The 26,732-nt window shown below is 39.6% G+C and overlaps 1 protein-coding gene across 4 annotated transcripts in view; it reads right to left on the reverse strand.

Annotated features, from left to right (window-relative positions):
- Positions 1–25,935, reverse strand: part of CADM2 (cell adhesion molecule 2) — a 549,455-nt gene extending 523,520 nt beyond the window's left edge. For 2 of the 4 annotated variants that reach the window (XM_079299722.1, XM_079299720.1), the window contains exon 1: positions 25,355–25,935. In XM_079299722.1, coding sequence (XP_079155848.1) covers positions 25,355–25,415 — 61 coding nt within the window. In that variant the 5' untranslated portion in view covers positions 25,416–25,935. The remainder of the gene's footprint in view (positions 1–25,354) is intronic. The other 2 variants (XM_079299721.1, XM_079299719.1) reach the window with 2 other exon arrangements.
- Between the last annotated feature and the right edge of the window lie 797 nt (positions 25,936–26,732).

The following is a 26,732-nucleotide window of genomic DNA, read 5'->3' on the forward strand; positions in this document are numbered from 1 at the left end:
CAGTAGACTTGGCTAATCTAGACTCCATCTCTTATAGCTGGACATTCTCCATTTTATTGAAGAAACAAATGTCAGATTAGACAGAACCATATTTAGACATGCATTGCAACAGAATGAAAAGGTTGGTCAAACTGCAGAAATAATAACAAAGTAAGAAAAATTACCATGGAATTAAGTTGCTAGGATACTGCACACTAATGTGAAATCAGATATAACAATTAAAGTAAAGCTATACTTTCTGGATGTAAGAACAAAACCATGTATTAGTCCAAGCCAAATAATTAAATGGAACATTGAAAACAGAAGTAAATTAAAGAAAGCAACTAAAATGCTACATAGTCAATTCTGTATCAAAAGCTGGAAAGGTGAATTGATACAGCATTACAGACACCAATTTGACATTGGCAAGTAAAGATTAGAGACTCCTTCTGCACTTTCACCATCAACAAGATCTTCTGTTTTTGCAAGTTGCAGTTTAAACACTTTCTTAGTGCTGCTGAGAAGTGATAGCACAGAATAGTAAAAACCAAGAGTTTAAACCACAAAAAAACAACAATCCACAAAAACAAACAAAAGCCCAAACAAACAAAACACTAAAAAAAGAGATCTAATTTCTTGGGAAGTGGGTCAAATAAAATGGTTTGCATAGAAGACTCCACAAAGTGTCCCTGTTAGTTTTTATCTGATAAATACTACAGCTGTATGGGAATAAATTCCTCAAAAGCATGAAACTAATTAAGCAATCAAAACAAACAAACAAAAAATCCCCAATGAAAATAAGGGAAGTTCTGAAATTAAGAATTTGCCTCAAACTTGTAGATAAAATGAGAACATCAGCCTAAAACAATGATTTTTTTTCTAGACTGTACTAACATCAGCTTGTCTTTGTATGGATAGGCAAATAGTTCTTGCTCACTTTTCATCAAATCAAGATTTACAAATTAAGTCACAATTATGAGAAATCAGTGCATATTCTAGTATGCAAGAATAAGTCTTTCACACATTTCTTTAGGCACCTGTGAGTTTTCATGTTATATAAATACTGACCTCCCCATCCCAGGCATGCAAGTTCCACATTTGCACTAACCTAAATTTACTTATCTCTATTTTGTATTTTATTTGATGAACTGATAATAGGTGGAAGCACTTTTTAAGGTGACTCAAAAAACCTTGAAAGCTTCTTAAAACCCCAAAACACAAAAGCTTAATGTCAAAAAAAGACCATCTGCAACCACCAACAAAGCTATATGTGTTTATTATCAATATAATGAATACACCTATCCTTACAATTATGGAGTATATTCTTACATAAAACTACTCTGCTGTAGCAGTTTTACTGTGCAAAAACCACTGTTCTTAGAAGAAGACAATTTGAGAGTTTTTGAACCAAGTAAGAACCAATACTAAAATTGGGCTATTTCTGTAATATAAAATATTACAGAATAAAATATAAATATTCTGTAATATAAAATATTTCTGTAAATAAGAGTCTCCAGGCCTTGCACTACATTCCAATAATGTACTGGCACATGGAGTTCACAACTGGTGCAGCAGAAGGAGCATCAGCACTTTCAGCATCAAAACACCTGTGTGCAGGGCCAGCATGGGGAAGGACAGGGCCCTGGAGCTGCAGCTAAATTCCAGATAATCCATAGAATTCCTTACATCAGGGACTGATGGCAAAACCCTTTGATTTTATAAAGCTATGAACCTGCTGAATCCTAATGTCCTGAAACTGAATAAAGTATTTGAATTACTTGTGTGCAGGACCTTCAAGGTAGTAATCAGGAATGCCTGCATATGGCAATATGGATTTAGAGATTTTGACAACTGACCATGGCAAGGAAGAACAAGCTCTCAGCAGAATGCCACTCCTTTTTTCCAGCCATAAGTCACTCAAATTTGCTGCTCCCCAATACCTGTTGTGGTACAAAAGCCTCTGGAATGCTGGACATCTAATCCTTGCACACAACATCCTCCCCATCCAACAGCAGGCTCTGCTTCAAATTGCCACTGAATCAGGCACTTCTTGCAACCCAAGACAACTTGTTGGCTTGTTTATGTCCAACAGATGGGCCATAAACTTGGAGGCAGCTAAAAGAAGAAATAAAACTGGCAAAATAGTTCTCATAAGCCAGGAGGAAGCTGCATTCACAGAAGGACACATTAAGCTCCCCTCTGTCCCTTCCCAAATATCACACTGATAAATGAGGAAAGAATCAGTAATGGGAGTTTGCTTTGTCTTCTACTGTTGTATTTTTCATTTTCATCTAAATTATCTAAGACATGCAAAAAATGAAGGAGAGGGAAGCGTTTGGGCTTTGTATGTTTTGGGGTTTTCTAACTTTTAAAACTGACAATTTCAGACAGGCTCCAAGGATAGATAACTGAAGAGTATTCTTAGCTCATGCAAAAGCCAGACATGAAGATGAGAAAAGAGCTAGACAGAAATTCTTCCTGATTTTTGCAGGATGACTGTGTTTACTGCACAGTTTAGTAAAACATTAAGGTCTCAGAATCTTATGTAAGTACATATTTACACAGTTATTGTAATCTATTAATATGTATATATTAATAAAACAATAATATTGATTTATTTTATATTATATTATTTCAAGTTAATACAATATCCATATTTGAAACAAGTTTGATACTTTTTTTAACTCAATCATATTTGGCACACTTCCAAAGTCTCAATTTAACTATACTTCTCATTTACATTGATTTTTTTGCAGTGTGTGGAACAGTCTAAGGAATATGATTCATAATAAAGAAAAAGAAAGGACATACAGACATATTAACTTTCAGCATTTCTACTTAGGATATACTTTACAAATTAATGTAAATGTGAAACAATTCCTAAGATGCTGTCAAGCTTGCAAATGTTGGCAGCTCTAAAACTGTTCTACCTAAGAAAAGAGACAATTTAAGATGTCCTAAATTTGGAGAAAAACTATTAGTGTCCCAGAACACTCTCCAAGTGCAAAGACACACACACAGCACAATAGCAGGCTGGCTCCAAGCTCAGGGATTAAACTTTCAGCAGTGCTGGGGTTATCTGGTGATATTGCTTCATCATCAGAAGAGACAAGGCAGACATCATCATTTTTGTGTGTGTTCTTGCTTGAATGCCTTTAATGCTGATGACAACAATACACAAATGGAATGGGGTTCTAAGCACAGTTCTAAGCAGTCGGAGTGATTTGTTCTGCCTTTCTCTAGAGGTCCATGGTCATTGCTGCCTCCTCCTCCTTGTATTCCACAGACCCTTGTCTCCTCACCACACCTTGCTCCAACTCCTCATCCCACCCCACTGCCATATCCTCTCCCATTTTCCCCTGCTGCAGGCACCATCAGTTTTCCTCTTCCCTTCACCTCCTCCCCTACCCTTCCCAGCTCCCCAAAAGCATCTGTGCTTCACCTTCCCCCTACCCCAGCTGCACAAGTGGAGGATCCAAGGCACAGAGATGGAATATCCTGCTCCCTGAGGACAGCTCTGTGCTTCCCAGCACTGCCAGGCTCACAGAGGATGCCCCAGGAAACCCTGCCAAGGCACGGGGCCAAACCAAGGGCTGAGCACCCTGAGAAATCCTGGGAGAGGCAGCTGAAGATGCTGACTAACAGTGCCATCCAAGCAGTCTGTCATTTCCAGAGTATTTGGAGCATATCTAACAGCTTTAAGTCGCAGAACAAATGCATCCTGGCAAAGTCAGGAATGATGAAAAATTTGGTCACTCTCCCAGGCAAAAATGTTTAGCAACAATGTAGGAGGATAGCAATTTTTCTGGCAACTGATGCTGTGAAAACAAACAACAAATCAGTCCTTTAATTTGTCATCCCCAGTTCAATAATTTAAATAAGTTAAGTGACTTCTTAAATATGCACCTGGATTTAGTAAGATTTTAGCATGTGCCCTTTGTGGTAAACACAGCAAATAATGACAACTTTGAGCCTTTTTTAGCTATTGCTTTCTCATCTGCTTCAGCAGTAAAGTAAATCTTTGAAAACAGTGTAGTGGAAATACATCAGTTAGCTGATCCTATTGGTTTTTCTTTCTTCAGTAACTATGATGGAAATAAATCTCTAACCATTGTCTTGGTGCTTCCTGCAAGAACTGAATTTTAAATTGACTTGTAAACAAACATGAATCTGTGTGAATACCACATGATGAGTAGATTTCATAAGGCAGCTATTCGAGTGTCTCACTTGTCTTAGGCACCTGCAGCTTCTGATGAAACACTTCAAAAGATTTGCTGTAATGTGCTCTGCAGAGGAAGCACTTTAGGAGCATGACTAAGCAAAGCAGAAACAGAAGATAGCTCCTGAATACCTAATAAATTAAATGGTCAATAACATGCCTGCAAAATATTCTAAGAGTTTACACATGTTTGCACACTTCTACAGTATATCTGTATGCTGCAGAAGATAAATAACTCTGAAGTGCATGTGTAAGTCCACTAGTTGTTTTCTAAAATTTACTCTTAATGAACTGTTGTGAACTTTCAGGGGAAGAAGTGCAAACCAAAAGAACTTCAGTATCAGTCACATTACATGAAACTGCTGTGAGTAAAGAGATGCAAAGATATATTTTCCTTTTTGAGAAGAGTGAAAATGAAAAAAGCATAATTCAATATACCACATGTTCCTAACCTAAAAGTATAATTAAATACAACACGTATTCCACACACATATATGCACCAGAATAATACAATTTCTGTCATAAGAAGCTTTTATAACTTTACAACTCAACTTTTTTTTTTACACAAAACTACTATAGACAGTCAAGAATCCATTTCAAAACTACATGTGCTAAGAATCAATGAAGTCTTGTTATGCCAAAATAATGTTTCAGGTTAAGAACTTTGGTTTAGTAAAAAAGATTAACATTATACTAGCAGTGATATCTTGATTCCACTGTCAAATAACTTATCATGCTATTCCAAAGTCATAATTTTGCAGGTCTGCAAAAGCCATACTTAAAGATGTTATTCAAAGGCAGAAGTACATGCTTATAATTAATTGAAGAGTAAAAATGAAATGCAAGTTTTTTTCTCTTTTATGATTTCAACCCACAGAAGAACTTTGCAAATCCTGAAGGAAAGCTCCCTTTTCAAGTTCAGTCTCTTTTGACTGTTTTGTGTGTTTGGTCTGTCAGCAGATACCACTAGAAATTAATACATTTTCAACTCTCCAAATAAACATTCAAGAAGTATTGAGGTGTATTATTGAGGTAAGATATATACTGAGTACCAGTATTGGGAATATACAAATCTGATTGAGATGTGATTTGTTTATGGGGTTTTTTTCTGCCATAAAACATCAACTAGATTTCATATTATCTCACATATTGCAAGTAGCTAAATCAGAGGCCAAAATATACAACCTTGGACTGCACAACTAGAAAAACTTTTCTGATGAACTAGAAAAAAAAAAAAAAATCAAGCTTTTAATTTCAGAAAGACAAAATGAAGACTTGAAACATCTACAATGAGAGTCAGCACTTTCACAAGTTTGTCTGGAAAGACAATTTGAATCCCTGGGCAGCAACCCAAAAACCTATTGAGAAGCTTCTGACTTTAATGAATAGACAGTTATATCAAGAGACCTCTTTGATCAATTTTCACCTAAACCTGTTGAAAACATTACAAAAAAATGTAATCGTAAAAATTAAACAAGGCAAGAATAAATTGACACTTACAAGGAGGATGAAAAGAATAATTAACAAGTAAAGTCTTGCAATGAATATACAGGGAATATTGAAAGAGGAAAAATATTTTCATCTGTATTATTTTTTAATGCAAAATGAATGGAGCTTGATTAAAAAATAAAGCAAATTTAAAGTTCTGTATCAGAAGACAAATATTTTTATTCTAATAAATATCATATTGGACACATTAAATATATATATATTTTTCTTTTTACACAATAGAAGGTAGAAATTAAATATTCTCAGATCTTCCTAAGACAACAAACACTTTAAATATTAAATAGAAATCAAACTCTACCAGCTTCTGCTTATTTCTGGACAGCCTCAGATTGATCTTTGGACAAAATTCATTTAACATTCCCATAAGCAAAAATTACCACATGAGTAGGACTGTGCTAACTAAAATTACTGATGATAGACTTGGGAAGAACTATAAAAAAATTTGCCTGACTTAAAGTGCTGGACCAATAGCGCAGCCTGAAATGAGAAATGGAAGCTATTCATCCCTTCTGTATGTTATGGAGAGTTCCCTGTTTTAAGTTTCTGTTTTAATTTAAGATGGAAGCAAAAAAAATAAACACAAAAACACACAAAAAATCAAAAATATGAGCTTGAAATATTACAGTTCCTGTAAATGGTAAGCAGAGTAATCCAGTAGTAGTGGACATTAAAATAAGGAAGGATTAGTAACAATGAATTCCTAATCTTATTTATAAATGAATTCTTGGTTCATAAAAGAAACTATATCATGTGGCAGCTTAGAATAGCAGAATAGTGGTGATATATATTCTGAAAACTATTAGGATAGGCCTTGTTCACAGAGAGATATTCAGCCTCTGGATTGAAGCTAGTCAAGCACACAGCTCTTGGATTAGAAGCAAGAGATACTTGTCACTACATAAAAACTGAATTGAAGAAGTCACTCAAGATGTTCTTCTGAAATCAAGCACAGGAACAACCAACCACAGGGAAAAGAATGACATTATTAAGGAGATTCCACAGAGAAAAAAAAAAAGTGGAGAAATGAGATTAAAAATATTGTGCAAATTTATATGAAGAAAAATCAATTTATAACCATACATTGGTATTTAATGTTTCACCCTGAAAAGTATTTTATTATTTTATTACAGAAAGTATATGAAGCTGAAACATGTTCAAGACATGTAATTTCTTAACTCTAATGAACACATTTCAAGTTGCAATTTGATTAGGACTAAACTGTGTAGTGAGGCTGAACCAGCTACATGTGGCAGGGATCTTTGCATACAGCTGAAATTATATTATTTTTCTATACTTTACAGCAGGCAGTCCACCCTTCATGTCTCAAATCACATGTCCTGTTTCTCTCTCTTCTGCCATATTATTGCACATCAGTCCTATTCCTCTCCTTTCCATCCAGCATTCCAGAACTCTGTATTTCCCAATTTCTTTGCTTATTTCCTACACTGCCATATGAATGCAGCTTTGCGCTGCCCAGGAGAGAGAAAACCAATCCAAAGTCTGAATTCCTTCTGAAACCTCTTCCACATAACTACAGCCTTACAAATCCTGCCCAAATGCTTTCCCCATCCAAATGTGCACACTCAGGTGATCAAGATTAGCCCTGAAATTCCAGGATCAGCAAGGTGGTGCCTACAGAAGATCTGGTTTGGCAGCTCCCCTCACTGCATCCTATGGATGCCAACAATAAAAGCAATATATCTGCCACTGAAAATTTAGTGGATGTGCTTCACATGCACAATGAAATTCATGCTATCATGGTTTTTAGATGTACTACCTTTTAGTCTTGCTAGTGAATAGTCTAATATTCTACAGGAGAAAAGAAAGAAAGAGAGAGAGAGAAAGAAAGAAAGAAAGAGAGAGAGAGAAAGAAAGAAAGAAAGAGAGAGAGAGAGAAAGAAAAAGAGAAAGAGAGAAAGAAAGAAAGAAAGAGAGAGAGAGAAAGAAAGAAAGAAAGAGAGAGAGAGAGAGAAAGAAAGAGAGAAAGAAAGAAAGAAAGAAAGAAAGAAAGAAAGAAAGAAAGAAAGAGAGAGAGAGAGAAGAGAAAGAAGAAGAGAGAAAGAAAGAGAGAAAGAAAGAGAGAAAGAAAGAGAGAAAGAAAGAGAGAAAGAAAGAGAGAAAGAAAGAGAGAAGAAGAGAGAAAGAAAGAGAGAAAGAGAGAAAGAGAAAGAAAGAAAGAAAGAAAGAAAGAAAGAAAGAAAGAAAGAAAGAAAGAAAGAAAAAAGAAAAAAAGAAAGAAAGAAAGAAAGAAAGAAAGAGAGAAAGAAAGAAAGAAAAAGAAAGAAAGAAAGAAAGAAAGAAAATATTCATTAAACCACATTCAGTGAGAAACTAGAGGTCTTTTGAGTGACCTGCTGTTGCAAATTTCAGGTTTTCTTTGTGAAAAAAGAGGCTGTATTTACACTTATATTTTTTGCTATTTCAGATTACTTTTTTTAGGGTTAATAAGCTCAAATGCTTGCAAAATAAGCAAAAATCTTAAAAGCACTGTCAGTATTTATATTGGGCATTCTATTTCCATTTGTTCATTTTGTCTTGGAGCCCAAGAAATTCACAACCTCCAAATATAAACTCCTGCAGCTACAAACAGCAAAGAATTTAACCAAAACTAACTGAAATGGCTGCATTCAAGGAATGGCAAGCAGACACCCACCCATCTCATAGAAATTAATTATGTCTCCTCAGTGAAGAGCATCTGTTTCATCAAAGTAGGACAAAGGCTGGAATGTAGCACAGCCTTTCACATCCAGCATTAACCAGATGACCCAGGACGACCTGAACAGCATAATTCTGATTCTGCTGAACCAGCCAGTACCAGGCTCAGCTGCATTGACATCAATACTTAAAAAAAATAATGCACATTTTTGATGTGGCTTCTATTTACAGAGAGCAAAAATGCACATTGTGGGGAGATGTTTTCATATTTCACTTTCAGAATACTTCAGTTATTGCATTTAAGTTGTCTTTAGTTTTGAGGAAGTTTCTCACCAGGAGCCAACTCATGCATGGACATTTAGTTTATTAGCTTTGAATGCAGTGCAAATCAAGTGATCAAATATATATACACACATATACATGTTTATACACAGTTAAACTTAGTCTAAATGCTTATATACAAATATAGTTAAAACTATAGTTTAAATCATATTAAATAAATGCAACCTCTATGCCAAGTATTTTTTCTTAAATAATAGAAAATTCAACCTGACTTTTTCCAAACTTTTGCACATGTATTTCTACTGACCATAGTGGGTGTTGCATTTTTAAGTGGACTACATCTCACTCAAAACTCTAAATCTCAACATGCATTTTTAGCAGTCTATACCAAGACAAATGACTAGATCTGGTTTAGTACAGTGCTAGGATGAGATGATAGTAAAAATTCTCACTGAGAAGAATGGGATATGTATTAACAAAAAGTTAATTGGTTGAGTTTGCAAAGAGAAGAGTAAGGAAGACCAGTGTATTGAGGATGAATTACACAAGGTTAATTATCCCAGCCACAGCCCTATGATGCTTCCAGCTCAAGGACTTTGGTGAACTCCACCTTGAGCCCCTTCACCTTGCTATAAACTGAAGAACTGCAACTGCTCAGAAGATGCACTTCAGATGTTATAACTCAACTCAAAGGGTTAGTGCAGAAAGAAGAGCCCAACTTTATTTGATGCTTTGTCTGTCAGGGCATTTTGTGATAAGAAAGCCCCCAAAATCAAAATCAAAATGTTGAAAGACACAGCAGACCCAGCAACAAGACAAAGATTTCATGAACCAATAGTCAAAAACTTAGCCAACACTTTAGGTGGCTGAAAGCCTTATTATATTATATCACTTTTCTGAACAAGTTTTAGTACTTCCACAATCTCAGAAGACTGTTTGGTGGGGTGGGGGAAGAATTTTTGATTTGCTGATATCATCAGACAACTTAAGAGCACATACAAGTGCAGACTGCAGAACAGTAGTACTTATTTAACAAATCCATTCTGGGATGCAGCTGCTGACAAATAAGCATAGATAAAATGGTCCTGTTATATGCAAGAGGTTTCTACATGGCAATTACTTAAAATTTACAGCTCATGCACTCAGCAAGTTGAGAAAAATGCCAACACTTGTGGGACTGAATGACTTTTCACAAACTGTGACTGCACTTCTGAATTTTCACAAGCAGGTACAGAACAGACACATGGGCATGCCTAGAATTCCAACTGCAAAAATCATAGAAAACACACAAATTACAGTAGGAAAATTACCTTGATATTATCGGACCATTGATATTGATTACTTATGTGAATTCCAAATATAATACAGTGCTGCAAAGATGAAAAAACACAATATTCTTTACTTCAGCTTAAATAACTGGCTTCATGGTAGAAGAGCTGGACTTCAGAATTTTGTTAGTATTTTTAAGTGCTGCCACCAAAGTTCCATGCACACTTCAAATCCCTCAGGGAAGGGAGGAGATAGAAGGGTGGCCAGCCAAAGAAAAAAAAAAAAACAACAAAACAACTTCTTTCCTGGGTATTTGGAATATTTGTATAGAGTCAGCTAACTAACTGAATTAGGTTCATCAGATATCATGCAATTGTTGCCCTATCTTTTTGATAATTTATTTTAAATGTTGATATAAATGGGTATAGGCAAAGAACTGTTTGTGTATCTCATAATTTCCATTTTATTCTGCTATGCTTTCCATGTTATGGACAGATAGAGATTTTCAAGATAATTAATCATGACAAACACTATGAAACAACTCTAAAAAAATTGCATCACTATCATGAGCCTGAGTAGCCTTAGAGCTCAATTTATTTAGTGTTAACTTTTAAAAGTTAAATTCAAAGGTTCTGAGATACCACAATCAAGTAAAAAGAGGAGTAAGCACTATTTACTCTAAATATTATATATTTTCTTTAAGTTCCATATTTGGTAGAAAGACTTGAGGTTAAATTCTCTCTATGTACACATCTGTTTAGTTTCCATCCAAGCTCTGAAGTGTGAGTTGTTTAATGGTGTGCTGAAGAAACAAACCAAAGTCACACCCGACACTGAAGTTATACTAGAGAGTCTTGCTTTGATCATAGTTGAAAATAAACAGTTACTGTAATTGTGGCAACTGAAACATGGTGAAAACCAGAGGGAAATATCAAAAGATATTTTGTAAATATCAAAAGAAAGTATTTGAGAATTTAAAAGTGGTGCAGCAGGAGCAAAAGCTGAGATACTGTGAAAAAAGAGGTAGTTTTCTATTTCTCCCTTCTCACAACCCTTCCAGAGACACCATGGAAGTTAAGTTGGGTGTAGTTGTCTTTTTTACTAAATCAGACATTAATGTTTAGTGTTACCTCATTATCCTTAGTCAAATCCAAACAAAAGGGGAAAAAAAAACCAACCAAAACACTGGTGACAGGTAACAATGGGTTGCTCATGCTTTTGGCCCAAAACAGAAAATTATTTCATATTTATTCAGAATTATTCTTCATCTGATTTAATGAATTTAAAATATCAGGACTTATGGCAACACACTGACATGAGAACAAAACAGAACAAAAATTAAAAGCCCAGACAACAGAGAAAGAATAGATGAAGTTGCAGATTGAAAGAGAATAAAACCTGAAAGGGGAATACAAAGCCTAAGTCAAAGAATGCTGGAAAAAATATATAATTTTCTCACAAATAGAAATGTAAAGTACTTTATGGCTCCTTTACAATGTGGCATTTTCCTGGATTAGAAAAGTAACCTTATATACAGTGTCATCTTGCACTTCATGCATAAATTATTCATTGCAATGTAAGCCAAGGGGAAAAACCTACTGTGCCAATCTAAATGATTTCACACAGAAGTTACCTAAAACTCAGCACATTATTCAGATCTCTCTCCATAGTGGTAATACTCAATAGGGGGGAAAAACAAATAAAGAACTTAGTATTATTTTAATGTACTAAGAAAGCAAATCTGAGCTTTAGTGACCACAGAATAATAGAAACACAGAATGGCCTGGGCTGGAAGGGACTTGAAAGATCATCTATTTCCAACCTCTCTACCAAGGGCAAGGACACCTTTCATGCTTTTGGAACCACTGTGCTTCCCAGAACCCAAGCAGAAAAGAATAAACATCATTTTTATCATATTTCCTCTGTTTTGAAATAATAATAAAGCCCCTCTCTCTTCCTCAGACTAAGGATCAAACAGCATCCATTTCCTAAAAGTTATTTTGGAGTGTTGCAGAATGTTATAGAAATCACAGGACATTTCCATTGTACCAGGCTTAAATTAGATTATTAAATAGCATCTGTAACTTAGAAAAATCAGTAAAACAACAACAGCTCTGGTTCTAACACCTCACTCCTTCACATGCTCATGCTTGGCTGCTTTGAAAGGAGTGGGCTGGAGCAGAAAGATTTATAAGTGGTCCTTCATTTATTTACTGACAGCCCACCTCCCACACAGCACATAAATGATCAATTTCAGTGGTTTTGAATCACAACACATGAAAAGAAGTAACTACTTATAATAAATTCTCTATCTTTCCATTAAATATTTCTTTAGGAGGACACTTGCACATAGAAGGACTTGATTCAGGGGTCTAACACTTCCTGAGGAAAAGAGGAAAATGCTGCAAAATTTAAGCACTTGCAAAAATTGTGAGTATGTGCTAATCCATAGGCCAAACTACAGGCTGTAGGAGAAAGCAGAGACTTCTGAAGGTAGCTGGATTGATAATTTTCAATTTATAATATGCATTCAGAAATCTTCTGCACTCTTGTACCCAATTACAGTTAGTAACATTTAATCTATTAACACACCCTTTTTAAAAGTAAACAGTCTGCTAACCCATGCAAACTGAACCACTACCTCTGAGATGGAATTCTGCAATAAACAAGTGCTAAGCACTGAAGTAACTCTGGCAGTGAGTTTTTAATAGTTTTTAATGGTACAAACCAAAAACACCATGCAAAGTCCATTACCACACAGAGCATAATAAAATCTGACTCCTGCTTCAGAGCTAAGAATATTTGCTTGTCAGGAATGAAAAGAGATTTTTAAAAATTCATTATGAATTGGAGTTGTTTTGGGTTTCTTTCCTGTTTCCAAAAAGAAATTGAAGCATATTTTGTTTTTTTTCATATATTGGAATAGCTACTCCTGTGACACTAACATCTCACAAAAATCAACATAAAATGAATTATTGTTTTTAACATCATTAGGTATGAAATTGTTCTCTGGATATTTGACTAAATCTCTAATTTGTGCCAAGTAAAAGTATTTTTTGATTGTTTTTTATTAAGCATAAAGTACAAAACTAACTCTCTGTTTCAGATTCCACTCTGAATTGCAGCACTTCAGGAGGAACAGGGGAAACAAATTCCATGAAAGTGTTTTCACACTCCTCCATTAACAGCTGCAGCTTATTTTTTAAATAAGTAATTAAATACTTCGAGCAAACACATTTATAACTCTGACCTAGCCAGAGCACATTTTCATTTCTTTTTCAGTGCAGAAGTGCATTTGCCCCTCATTTCTTCATCTTCCATCTGTTCTTTCAACGTTTTAGTTTAAGCAGTGGTCCATGAGAGGCACTCTCTACCAAAGTGCTACATACTGGAGTTGGATGCTAATTAGACATTTATTATTCTGCTGCAACATTGAACACTAATAAAACAAATCTATCTCGATTCTAGGCACTTCATTATAATCTAGCTTCACTATTTCCTATTGCAGCAGTAATGGCATTGAGACAAGAGAGTGATTAAAAATTTATATTTTTTGTAAATGGAATAAAATTTAATAAATTGGTTTTCTTGTTTAATTAATTGTGGTTTATATACTGCTACTACAGAATTACAACAAATTTCTTCCAGCAGTTATTGATGATCTCAATGTGCTCTTAGCAAATTAGTCCCAAAGTGTTTAAGAAGCCAGCAATGGAAAAGGATTAAAAAGGTTCACACATCTAAACAAGCTAAACTGATTAAAACAAATAATCCTAAACAAAACACCAAGTATAGACTTGAAAAGTTATTTGAATTAACTCCAAAGTCATTCAAACTGAAAATAAAAGAAAGTATATCACCATGCTGAATAAAACTACACCATTTATTCACTGCAAAACTTCTTTTCCATAAAGTAGAAAGTGTTGTATTGTGCAATTATTAGCTGTTACAGTAGCACTCTCAATGAGATTTGAAACAATAACTTAATCTAACATTTAAGACAGCTAAATTCATTTCTGGAAAGTAATAGTCTGGTGTTCTCAGTCCATACTTAAGAATTCAGCTAAGCAACAAAGATGAAAGAACAGCACCACCTAGTTCTCTATTTAAAAGTTCTCAAATATCATCATCCATTGATTTATTTTTGCAATCTAAATTCACATATGTGTGTGTATTCTGCAATAAAATCTGTCACACTGCCACAGGAAACAATACTAACAAGTTTGTCAGGAGTTATTAAAGCATCTGATGTAGATGCTTTACAAGGGTATACTGTGGAAAAAAAAAAAACAAAAAAAACCCACAACTTGCACATGAATGGTAAAGACTTGCAATAATACAAATCTTGTTCTGAAGCACCAGAAACACTGGATTGATTGCTCATCTTTTCTTAATTCTACTCTTGGGACTATTTCCCTAATTTAGCCAAAACACTGTATTTGTATTGATTCCCCTGTACAACAGCCTGAAACTCTATAGTGTGTACATTTGTTCCAGATAAAAAAAAATATATTCACAATACAGACATCCCCAGAGTCTCAGTAATGTGTTTAAAAAACTTAGTGCCAGTTGTTTTATGGTTACTTTTCTATTCTGCAAGCAGCAGAAGCCTTTCAGAAATGGGGGAGGTATTTCAGCTGTTAGCTGGACTGAAAGTTTTCATGTGAAGAATTCCCTTTTCAGAGAATGAGTGGTGTGTGCATTGGGACAATACAGAATTTCACCAGGAGACAAGAGCAGCACCTAAGCAGCTGCTTACTCCTATCATGCAAACACCTTACCCAAGTTGTAACAGTGTGGTTGCCAATTTTTAAATTTGATAAGCACATTGCTACACATGCAGAGCAGTTATTCCATTTTCCTAGACATGCTAGATTTCCTAATTTCTCACTCAGATCAAGAGTGGAACTGCATTTCTGAAGACAACTTCTGTTTTGACATTGATATTCATAAGTCATCTCCAATGTCTCTTACTATTATACATTTCACTGGATCTTTTCTGTAAGCCTCCTAATTGAAACAGAGCACAAATGACATTGATACTTTGAGTACTCTGGGTAGTACTGCAGTGAAATGGTTTGTACTGTCATATTATAAAGAAAATGGGAGTTAACTGCACCTAGAAAGTGCTTTAGCTGCATTTGAATGAAATGTTCAAATCAAACAATTGATTTCTCTTAACTCAGAATGAGGAAAATTAAATGGGGCTGCCCTGAAATGCTCTCATGCAGTACATTTGTACCAATCTGCAGAAACTCATCCCAATTCCTGGTTTTCCTGTGGTGACTTTTGAAGTATTTTCAGCTCTCATATTTGCTCTGTCCTGCTTATGCCTGTAGGAAGTATTCCATGCTTTACTGATGGAAAAAAAAAAAAAAAAATCGGGTGAATGGACAAAAGACACTGAAGCTTTATGACTACCCTGTAAAAAGCATTTGAACCAGTGTCCCTGTTGGCTCCAGTGCCAGGGACTGACTCCCACTGGCTCTCCTCCTCACCTCTGTCAGTGCACATTTGAGGAAGGCAGAGTAGTGGGAATTAAACACTAATAATTAAAAATAAAATCAAAACAAAGGAAAAAAGAAAAGGGGAAAAAATGCTAAGCTGTTATCACATCCCTCTCAGGCTTTTTCTCCTCAAAGTAGGAAGAGGGATGTCCTCTCACAGCTTCTACAGAATGCACTTCCCCTAAAATCTTGACTCATTTCATTCCAGTTCCTGTGGAGAAGAAGAGGTGGAAAGTCCTGGCAGGAGACAGGAGAAGTCCCAGTGCATCCTGCAAACCTGCAGAAGTGTGTTCCAGCCTGATCTTGGTCTTCCACAGCAAAGGCTTCTGTGTTAACTCCAGAAAGATGTTTTATTCCTAGAGAAAAGGAGCTGTCCACATGCCCCATCCTTCATCCAGCCACATCCCCACGTGTCACCCATGATGAGCTGTCCTGGCACAGCTCAGTCCTTGCAGAATTGACACATCAATGTAAACAGATTAGACAGGATCCAAATTTGAGGCCTTTATCCTCACAATCTTAAGAAAGCAAATCCCTCATGCATACAGAGCAGGGCTACTGCTGTTTCCCTACCATAAGCCTTGAAGCAGCAAGCAGAAGGGAAAAAATAATAAATAAAAAAAAAAAAGTGGTTTTATTTCTTGGCAGGTATTCTGGGCAGACAAGGCCTAGAGGGAGATTACTCTGAATTCATCTGTGACCAGCCAGTCACATATTTTGAAATTTATTTCTAAAGATATTTACTTCCTAAAAAAGATCACGTCAAGGACCAATTAAAAGATAAAAAAAAAAAAAAGAAGCCTGTGATATTAACTCTAAACAATAACTTTTCATTTGTTTACTTGAAATGATAAAAACTCCTAGATTCTGTTTTCCTTTTGGGATTTATGGTATATTTAATCTTTCAACAGACACAGTCTAATGAACACTAAGGGCATCTGCACTTGCAAATCCTGTGGTACAGATATCTCAGTAAATGAAGACTATACTTTATAGCACATGTTCAAATGCCTTCTTTATCCAGATTTCCTGTTATTCCATTTTGCATCAGATCAGGAAGAAAATGTCCTTTTGTAAAACAGAAGTATCACTTCTTTTTCTAACAGACAAAAGCAGATCTGTACAAAATCTGACAACTCTTTTTCCCAAAATCCAAAGACAGCTTAGGAAATTCTACAACCCCATGGAATTTGTGTTCAAAAATACATCTCCTCTCCTCACCCCCAGATATTGCTTTCACAAAATATACAAAAGCCTAGTCATTAAACCAGTGTTATATTCCAAGCTATTTTGAAATTATATTAATCTAATATGCTAAGAATATGTGAAAGTCCCATAAAGTCCACAAGCCAGTGAGGTTTTTTATCTATCATAAATAAAAACAAATGGCCCATATATTCTATTGATCATATTCTTTTCTAGTGGCTCCCAAATTCACCATTGAGAATACAGCAAAACAGTAACAATTTATAATTTGCAAAAAAAAAAAAAAAAAAAAAAAAGATGGCTTTGGAGTCTGAAAACAATTTTATTCTGGTCCAGTTCTAATACTCAGGCTTTTTTAATGAAATTGTGTGATCTTTAGACCATTTTTTAAAGAGTGAATGATTTTTATTCAGTCTAAGAATGGTATCAATTTTGCATTTTCCACAACAATAAGAAGCATTAACCAGAAGTTTGTAAACCACAAACTTTACATTTACTGAGGAGAGATATGCCACGTACTTGATAAAAAATAATCCATATAATAAGAAGAATGGCAAATAGTTCAGAAGAAGATGAGCAAATAGTCAAGGTTCTAATCCACACTGAATTACTTATCCTCTGCCTTTGCTCAAAACCACACCATCTTGACTGTGTTTATATAAGCAGCAGTCAAGATATGCCCTAAGACTTGTTAGACTGAGGACTCCAGCCTTTACAGAAAAAAAGTGTCTTTAAAGCTAATTCACTGCTAATTTGGTTTTATACCAAAAGATGAGACAGACTTTTTTTAATATACAATGTCCTGTCAAATGTCTGACTTGATATTTAAGTTCTGAAGAGCTCCTCAGTGTTAGGTGCTGTTACTTTTACTACAGTTGATTTTAAGTTAAATTTTAAGGGATCCCCTCTTGACTGTACACATATAATTTGTCATAAACCACAATCACCACTGAACAAGATGGCACTTCTGTTTTACTCCATATCAGTCCAAATATCATTTATTTTTTATAGTGTTACAAGGCTACATGATACAAGCCTGAAGACATCAGTAACATTATTAGAAACTGCAATGGAAAAGTTAAAAAATTGTAAAGTTAAAAGAAAACTCCAATGTCAAGATGTTTCACATGTCATTTAAGAATTGGCATGTTAGTTTAATGTTTCCTCCAAAGACAAGGAGTCCTTTCATTCTTACTATTATTATCGTAGTTGTTAACAAAAGAATTCAAATAGATGGAATGCTTCAGTATATTAGACCATTTGATGACCTGTCACAGATTTGGGATACTTTGTTAATCCCTGATTAGTAATTAGTTTAGTGAGCAATATTTCTAGTAATTGCATTTATTCTCCAATTTGCAAATGGCTGCAGTTTGATGCTTTTTTGTATTTGAAGACATAAAAAAAATCTCATTCAATTGAAAGAAATTCAAGAGTGAAAATAAGTGTTTTCATTTATCAAATGAAGTCTTACTTTCTCTGTATAAACTGTGCAAATCAATGGAGAATTCTTCACTGTTCTCCAGTGTACCATAATAAAGCACCAACTAGCATGCCAAGATTTAAACCTCACATATAAAAACACATTAACACTCAGGGACGAAAAAAAATACTTGAAAAGTGATAAATTCAAAATGAACTTGCTAGAACATACTTTTTACAATCTTTTAATTAAAAATGAATTTGATTGCTTCTGTTTCAACTGGCACAGCTTTCCCCCTGGTTAGGGACTAACCAGAGCAGCCTTCCTGCCTTATAGCATAGCAGGAATAAAAGCAGGTCAAGTTACACTGTTAATCCAGCAGATGTAGGTCAGTTTGGGATAAATATCAGAACAGACAGAAAATACCACAGTGCCTGTGCCTACTACCACTGCTGCTGTGAAGTAATTTAGTTTTACTCTCTTCAGAGCTGTCAGTCAGTGGCAGTTCTTGAATTTCCCATGCTGAACTTTGGAAAAAAACAGTTTTAAGGCTCCAATGGGTCTGTACAGCTGTGCTGCCTATTCAGCTTCTGCCAGAAGATGCAGCAATAATGCAGTGCAGCATATATTGATGATAAAGGTGTAACTGTATCCTCATAAATGGTCACAGATTATTTTTGCATGTAGCAGCAGACTCTGGTTCCTTCACCTCAAGTTTAGTAATTGAATTACCATGATTAGAACCATTGTTCAATTAATACTGTGGCATATAAGAGATTTAAAATATCACCAGGATATTTTTACCTCTGACATAAGAAAGCAGTCTATCCTGGGCTATCCTTCTCACAAAGATGATGATAGAGGGAATATCAAAGCTATTTAAACAACCACCATGCTGGATATGTGATGATACATGCTGTTTTACAAAAAACTAAACCTTGCCAACTCCATTCACAGAACAAAGGAAAAGCTGTGGAGTAGTTCAGGAATGTATCTCCACATGAACAAAACTTATACAGCAAAATTTTCAGCTCTGAAAGAACTTTAGGAGTTTGCATTGAGGAAAACATACACTATAATTATTTTTCTGAAACTGAAGAGCAGCTGCCTATGGACAGTTAATCTTTATCAGTTACTTCAGAAAAAAAGGACAAATCTAAACTGAGTATTACAAAACAGAAAAAAAGAAGATAAATGCATGAATTTATAGTAATGCAAGTCTATATTAAAACTGACTTGTTGCTACTTAAAATGCAATAGTTATAAAAGCACTCACTCTCTCCAAGAGCCATTGGATTAAACTAGAAGGCAGTAATCAAAACTCAACTCACAGTTGGGATGAAATTGTCTTTCCCTCAAAAATCCCAAACTTGTCAAGACAGCAAAACCATTCCTAAATAAGACTTACAAGACTCCCAAGATCTCTATTTTGCAAATAAAAGAATAGCAAAGGATGCAAGTATGATTTTACTTTTCCCATTTACAGATTGAAGGGGAAGGAGATGGGACAATAGGTAGGCCACCTACATTGTTCACTAAACCCTCTGTGCTTGTTCCAAGTTCCACATGCTAAAAAGTCCTACATACCAAACTCCAGCATAAAAGGAGAGCACTGGAAGAACAGCTACACAGCCCCCAGTGTTTTGTCACTGAAATAAATGTTCTCTCCTTCTTTCAACCCCCTTAGGATGCTATTATGATAGTGTTTTATGCATTGATATTTAAAGCACCCATCCTGAGCTTAGTATGTATTACATAAGAGAAACCACAAATATTTGGGCTTTTTCTTTAATTTTCATTTATAAAATGAAGGGAAAATATATTGCAATAGGTTTGGGGGGGGGGGGAGGAGGGGGGGAAGAGAGAAAAAACCCACAATATTAAGAACTCTGGCAAAGATACCCACATTCATTGAAAATACTCAGTTCTTTCCAAAGTGTTTTCATTATGTAGAAGAATAATTGTTCAGAGGGAAAATCCTGAGAGAAATCATGATTTTACAATTTATTCCTTGCCACTGGAACGTGATATTTGCCTTTCCTCCTTTCAAATACACCTAAAAACTCCTTGGGAAGAAGGGATCTGCTCATTAAGATCATGCTTAATATCGATGCAATCCCAGAGGATGCACACACTAAACTGTGTCGAATAGTTTTACCATTCTGCATTTGTTTTAAGAAAGCATCTTTAAAAGCATGTCAGTGGCATTCTTTCTGCAGAACACCCTGCATTGTTTTGAGAGGGCCTAACTTTTGAGAGTTTCTGCCTGCTGTTCAACTCAATTAAAACAGAATTGAAGTAATCCTTCTTTCTCTTGGAGAAGGCATTAAGAGGACAATGACAACATCTCCTGTTTCTACATTTTTAAGTATTAGATGGAGAGGGAGCCACTGTTCTAGTTCAGTCACTCTGGTTGGTTATATTGCTGTTCTTTTGGCCAGCACCTGATGTCCACATTCTTACCATACATAACTGCTGTTACCAGTTACTTAATCAACATTTGTAATGCACAAGAGAGAAAAAGGAAAACAAAGCAGCCCACCTCAAAATCCAAGCTTCAATTTACATAGCAATATTAAAAGAATAACCCCTATTAAGAGAATAATTTATTGGTGGAAAGAGTAAGGGTAATCTCCTTCAACACATTTTGCCAATTGTAGAATCAGGCCAGAGGGATGAGAAAGATAATTATGAGAACTAAGGCTTCTATAATAATAAACTATAACTTAGAGACATTTACAGTACATTATCATGGAATTGCAACTGACAAGTAAATTTAAATGCAGAGGCAGATTGACAGTTCTGCATTTCTGAAATAAAATAAAAAAAAAAAAAAAAAAAAAAAAAAAAAGAACTAAACTAGCAGGAAAGCAGACAAGAAAAATATATTTGCTTCAACAGAATTGCTTCAGTTGATCAGCATTTCCATGGAGTTGCCTCTTTGGTGACAAACTTCAAAACTGTTTACTGTTGATTTGATGGCAGAAACTTGATAAATACTTTGAGTGCAAAAGTGATAAATATTCAAGTGAGTAATCCCTATTAATGTACTCCACAGGGAAGCTCTGGGACACCATCAATGAGAATCTGGATTGTTTAGTTACTTCATGTTCTAAACCTGAAGTGCTATAGGATGACTGTCAATAAAAAAACCATGAAGAAATCAAGCAAAATAATTCATAAAATATGAACTAGCCTGAGAACTAAGCATCTAATAAGCCTACCAAGCCTTGGTTAGATTGATGGAAGTCATATAAAGACAGACATCATCAAGCAGAGTGAAAAATTTTTGTTTCAAGTTGTGACTAAAATATTCCACACAGAGACTGTGCTACCACTACTGCCTTTCATTATGTAATTGTGCATGCCCTCACAGTACCTACAGAATTAAAACTACATGCCCTGGACTCGCTGTACACTGGATTAGCATATGAACGCCTAGCTGTCAAGACAACCCCTGTGCAGGCAGCCTTGGCTTGCCAAGGTTTTCTGCTAACAGAAATCCAAGTGAAAATCCAAAACAAAGTCTAAATACACAAGATATTGAGTAACATGCAACAACTTCATCTTAAATCAGCTTAGACAATCTCATAACCAGTCATATCCATGTTTGACCAGGTTTGTTTGCTTTTTTTTTTTTTTTCATTCTGTTTGTAACAGGTCTGGGCTAATGAAAAGAGTCTCACCCGCAAGCAATTACCTGTCCTGGCTGATTTGTTGCATCAGTGGCCACAGTTTCTGACAAATTTAAAGAGCCTCAACATAATTTTCATTAGAAGACAGGTTGCAGGTATTTGAAGTGTCTGAAGCAACCACACTGAGAAGATTTGCCCAGTGTTGGTAAAATCTTGGGAGTGGATCGTTTGTTCCCACACATGGCACTATCCAGTTCTCGGAGCAGAGAACATTAAGGCATTAGATGCCATTTGCATTATCACACAGCAGGGGGCTACAGCAGCTACAATTCCAGGATAATCCTAACCTGTATCTGTATCCTATGAATCCAGCAGAACTATTTTTATTGTTACAGTTTCACGTGGTGACTCTTGACAGTAACGAGCTTACTCGTCAGGTTGCATAAAAACAGCTCAGATGAAGCACTTGAGTTATTCCAAGCAACATGCCCCCCTACAACTGTTAAATTTTGTCTAAGACTACAGTCATGAAGTGAAAAGACAATTAGAATGAAGAAGAAAAAAAAAAAAAAAAAAAAAAGGAAAAAGAAAAAAAAGTCAGGCTGGCTGTAAACATAAATAACAGGTTAACCCCCTGGGACATCATTTAAGTACTCGAGGCTCATTACAGCACACAAGTTAAGGACAGCAGCAGCCAGAGATCCCACTATTCTCACAGCACACGCTGGAGAGGGCAGAGCACACAAACACAGTCCCCAAACCCAGCTGACAAAGCGCTTCCCAGCTCCACATGCCATTACTCCCTCTCCCACCTCCATCGCTCCCCTTTGACAGCAAGCACTTGACTCTGGGCTCTTTTGCTTCTTGTGTGCCTCCTGCTAGTGCTATTCCATGCACAAGCTAAGAAGCATTACTCTATGTCCTCTTTCCTCAGCTGATGCTTCATCAATACTCAGGACAGATTCCTTCAGCAAGCCTCTCCACAGATCTTGCCAGAAAGGCAAACTTCCATACAGGACACGTCAGCTTGACTCTTTGTCACCTTGTCTTTAATTAGGTTCAGTTTCACCAACAGAAGCCATCAGTAATTACAGTTCAGAAGTGCTTCGGATCCTCAGGACAAAGATGTTATTCCCATCAGAGCTGACAGAAAAACCTGCATGTCCCATGGCCCACAAACAGAAAATTGGAGCAACCTAATAAATCCATTGAGCCACTTCACAATACAGTTTGGGGAAGTAAATCAAGCCAACGGGAAAAACTACTTCTAAATGCAGCTATTAAGCTATCAACAAGAAATGTGTCTAATGGTAACTCTGTCTGCTACTTCTGTCAAAATAAATGCCAGAAACTAACAAAACAACATTTACGAAGTTGCACTTTAAGGTGGACTGAAAGAATTTGATATTATGTTGGATACAGTTGCCACAGAGGATAGCCTTGCTCATTTCCTTCATTCTCCTTTACTTTAGGAAACAAGGGCTGGAGAAATTACTTCCTCTCACTTCTGCCTGAGTGTTACAGGTTCCTTATATCCCCTTGAAAGAACACTCTGCTGAAGTGTGGTACACAAAAAGCCTGAGTATCACTGATTGAAGTTTTAATCAGGAGCTGAAAAAATAATTGTGTGAGAAACTGAAGAGAGGGGAGATGTTTTACACACGCAGAGGGCAAGCTGGGTAATGTGTTAAGAATCACTTTTCCCCATCTGCAAGGACAGGCCCAATCTGGTTATTTTCACACAGTCACAGTCAGGTTTATACTACACCCCGTTTCTTGCAACACGTTTTGTACCTGATGCAGTTCACAGAGTTACATTCTGCCTGGCACGCTCCCTAAACTGCAGTGAAAGACATCACTGTTTTTAATCACTGGTTTACTCTCAAAGCTGCGCCGCGCTGAATGCGGCTGATTGCATCTTAGGAAAGATCAAATCCTCCTCCTCCAAGCAGCAACCCCGATTTTATTGGTGACAGAAAGTCAGTCCAGAGGCTTCCCACCCCCAGCTCCGTTGCAGGGCAATGAATTGACAATTCACAGGGAAATGTAAAAGGCAGAGAGGAGCCAGCCCCCAGGTGCAGCGCGCCGCACATGCCCCCATAAATAACCCTGCAGAGCACCAACACAGCGGCTCCTTGTGCGGTGACGCACCGGGCAGCCCATAAACATCGCGAAAGAGACAAATAATCCGCCCGACGGACCCGTCCTTCGCAGCTGCCCAGCGCACTCCCTTCCCCTGCCATTCCTCCCCGCGTCCTCGGCCGGGAACTTCCCTGCGAGGTGGAGCGGGGGCACTCATGGGGGTCTGGGCCATGGGGGTGGCAGGGGGTGAGGCTCCTGTGTTTTGGGAACCGGGCGGCTGCCTGTGCCCCCGCTCCGGGCTGCCAGCCGCGGCTCCCTCCGGGAGAGATCGCCCGACACATGACGCAGCCATGTGAAACGCGAAATATATTAAACTTGACGTGAAATGGCATGACGGAGGCGAGCGGGGAAAAAAAAAATAAAAGAAAATTTAAAAAAAATTAAAAAAAAAAAAAGGAAAGGAAAAAAAATCTACAGGGCCACTTAGTTTAATCGACTCTTCGCTGCTCATTCCTACACCGAAACACTCCGCACGCCGAGCGAGGGAAGGGCTGGGAGATACCCCACCGGTCCACCGCATCCTCCCAGAGGAGCGGGGACCGGCAGCGACTTCCAGCGGGGTGGCTCCCCAGCCGCGGGGCCACCGCCCGCTCCCCAAATTCCGGCTCCCACCGTGGGGTTCCCCCCGAGCGGGGTGCCCGGGGGGCGAGGGGCCAAACTCCCGGCGGCAGCGCTGCTCAGCGGGCTCGGCTGGCGGCTCGGTTCCCCCTGGAGCGGGAGAGTCTGGGGGAAGCTCGCCCGCAGGCAGCCGCGGCGGGCGGTCACCTCGCGGGAATGCCCTGCCGCTCCATCCCACTCGGCCGGATAACGGGAACGAGGGGGGAGCGGCGGCGGGCAGGAGGGAGAGGGGGGTACATCCAGTCTGGAAACTAGCTGCAGGATGAGCCGCCTGGAGCAGGATGGCGAAGGGATCCGCCGCTGAACCCGCGGCTCATCCGATTACCCTACGTGCACATTCGATGCCTCGCACACAGACACGCGCTGCCGGCGGCGGCGCAGCGAGGCGCGGGCACCCCCCATCCCGCCGGGGGGGCACGGCTGGAGCCCGCACAGGGGATGGAGCCCGCGCAGGGGATGGAGCCCGCGCAGGGGATGGAGCCCGCGCAGGGGATGGAGCCCGCGCAGGGGATGGAGCCCGCACGTTCCCCGGGATGCCGTTGCAGCGCACACGCCGCTGCTGCGGCTGCACTCGCACTTTCGGGGGCACGTCCGCGGCCGGGCGAGTCCGGGGGGCGGCTGCGGGGGCCGACGAGCGGCTGTCGGTGGCGGCGGGGTGCGGGGTAGGTGGAGGAAGAAGCGCGGAGGGCGAAGGAGGGAGGGAAGAGGTTGGCGAGGGAAGAGCAGGAAGGGTTAACAGCCGTGCGGCGCTTCAGCGCTGGATAGCGCTACCCGAGCGGGAGGCTGGGGGCGCACGGCGAGGGGGGGAGCGGGTCAGGAGTGGGGTGGGGGGGAAATCTGGGATGCCCCGGTGCCTCCCCGGCGTCCCTCCCTCCCCGCGCGTGGGGCAGGGGTGGGGAGGAGGCGGTACCTTGTACGAGGATCCCGCAGAGGCTGTAGAAGCGCAGGAGCGCGCCGGGCTTCAGCCGCATCCTGGGGGCTCCCCTCGGGCTGGGTGGGCGCCAGGCACGCAGATCCGCAGCCTCCCGCCGCTCCGCTCTCCGGGCGCTTCCTTCCCCCCGCAGGAGCCGCCGCCGCCGCCGCCTCCGCCGCAGTGTCTCCCTCGCTGTATCCAGTGGGGTGAGGAGGAGGAGGAGGAGGAGGAGGAGGAGGAGGAGGAGGACCAGGGTCGCGGGGGTGGATTGGGGAGGGAGGAGGAGGAGGAGGAGGAAAGAGCGGCTCTCTCCGCTGGCTCCGGCGCTGCTGGGCAGGTTCAGGTTCCCACCGCGGAGCGGTGCCAGGTGCCCCCGCTGGCTCCCCTTGTCCCTGCCGGCGCGACCGTCCGTCCGTCCGTCCGTCCGTGCGCTCGCCTGTGCCGGGCTGTCCCGTGCCGTGCCGCCGCGGGGGCGGAGGCGGGCAGGGAGGGAGGGGGGATGCGCAGGGGCTCCGCTCCCGCTCCGCTCCAGCCGCTTCCCGGCGAGAGACACAAGGGCAACCTCCGCTGGCCCCGCCCCTTTCCGAGCCTGGCCCCGCCTCCGACACCGCCCACCCGCCACACCCCGGCCCTCCCTGCGCCGCGGCCACGCCCTCATCCCGCTTTTGGTCACGCCCCCGAGGCTCAGGCCCCGCCCCTCGCTCCCCGCCCAGCCCTTCAGGCGGGCGCGTGATTGACGCGGGGCGCTGCCCAATAGCCGCTTTTGCGTTACAAAGCAAAGAGGCGTGCCGTGGGCCCAGCCCCGCCTCCCGCATCTCTGAGTGACAGCAGTCTGCGCCAATCGCGAGGAGCAGCGGCCGCGCGGTGGCGCCGCAGCCAATGGGCGGCCAGAGCGGCGGGGGCGGGGCGGGAGCGGGCGCTGTCCAGGGCCGGTGCTGAAGCGGCGGCGCCGCGGGACGCGGGCCGGTCCCGGCTCTGCGAGGGACTCGGCCCCTCCGCCGGCCCTTGCCCCGTCTCCTCCCTCTGCTCTTCCTCCCCGAAAACAGCGGATAAAAGAAGGGCTGGCTGCGTCTCCGTGCTCATGGGAACGAATCCCGTGCAGGTGCCTTCAGCGCGGCAGCGATGAGATCGGCCCCTGAGAAATGGCCATAAAGATCATCCTGGAGTTTTCGCGGTGTTGTCCGGACTCTGTGTGGCGTGGAGAAAGTTTTTTCTTTGGAGGGTTTCTTGGGGGGGGGGGGGGTTGGTATCATTCAGCTCGAGGTCCAGAATTGCTTATGTTCGGAAAGATAAAGCCCTGAACATCATGAGAAATGCAGGAAGGCAGGAGCCACTCCACGTTTTTGTGTCTGGTGTTTAGCACAGTGACCTCAGA

This window comes from Erithacus rubecula, assembly GCF_903797595.1.
Source record: "Erithacus rubecula genome assembly, chromosome: 1".
NCBI classification, from domain to species: Eukaryota; Metazoa; Chordata; class Aves; order Passeriformes; family Muscicapidae; genus Erithacus; species Erithacus rubecula.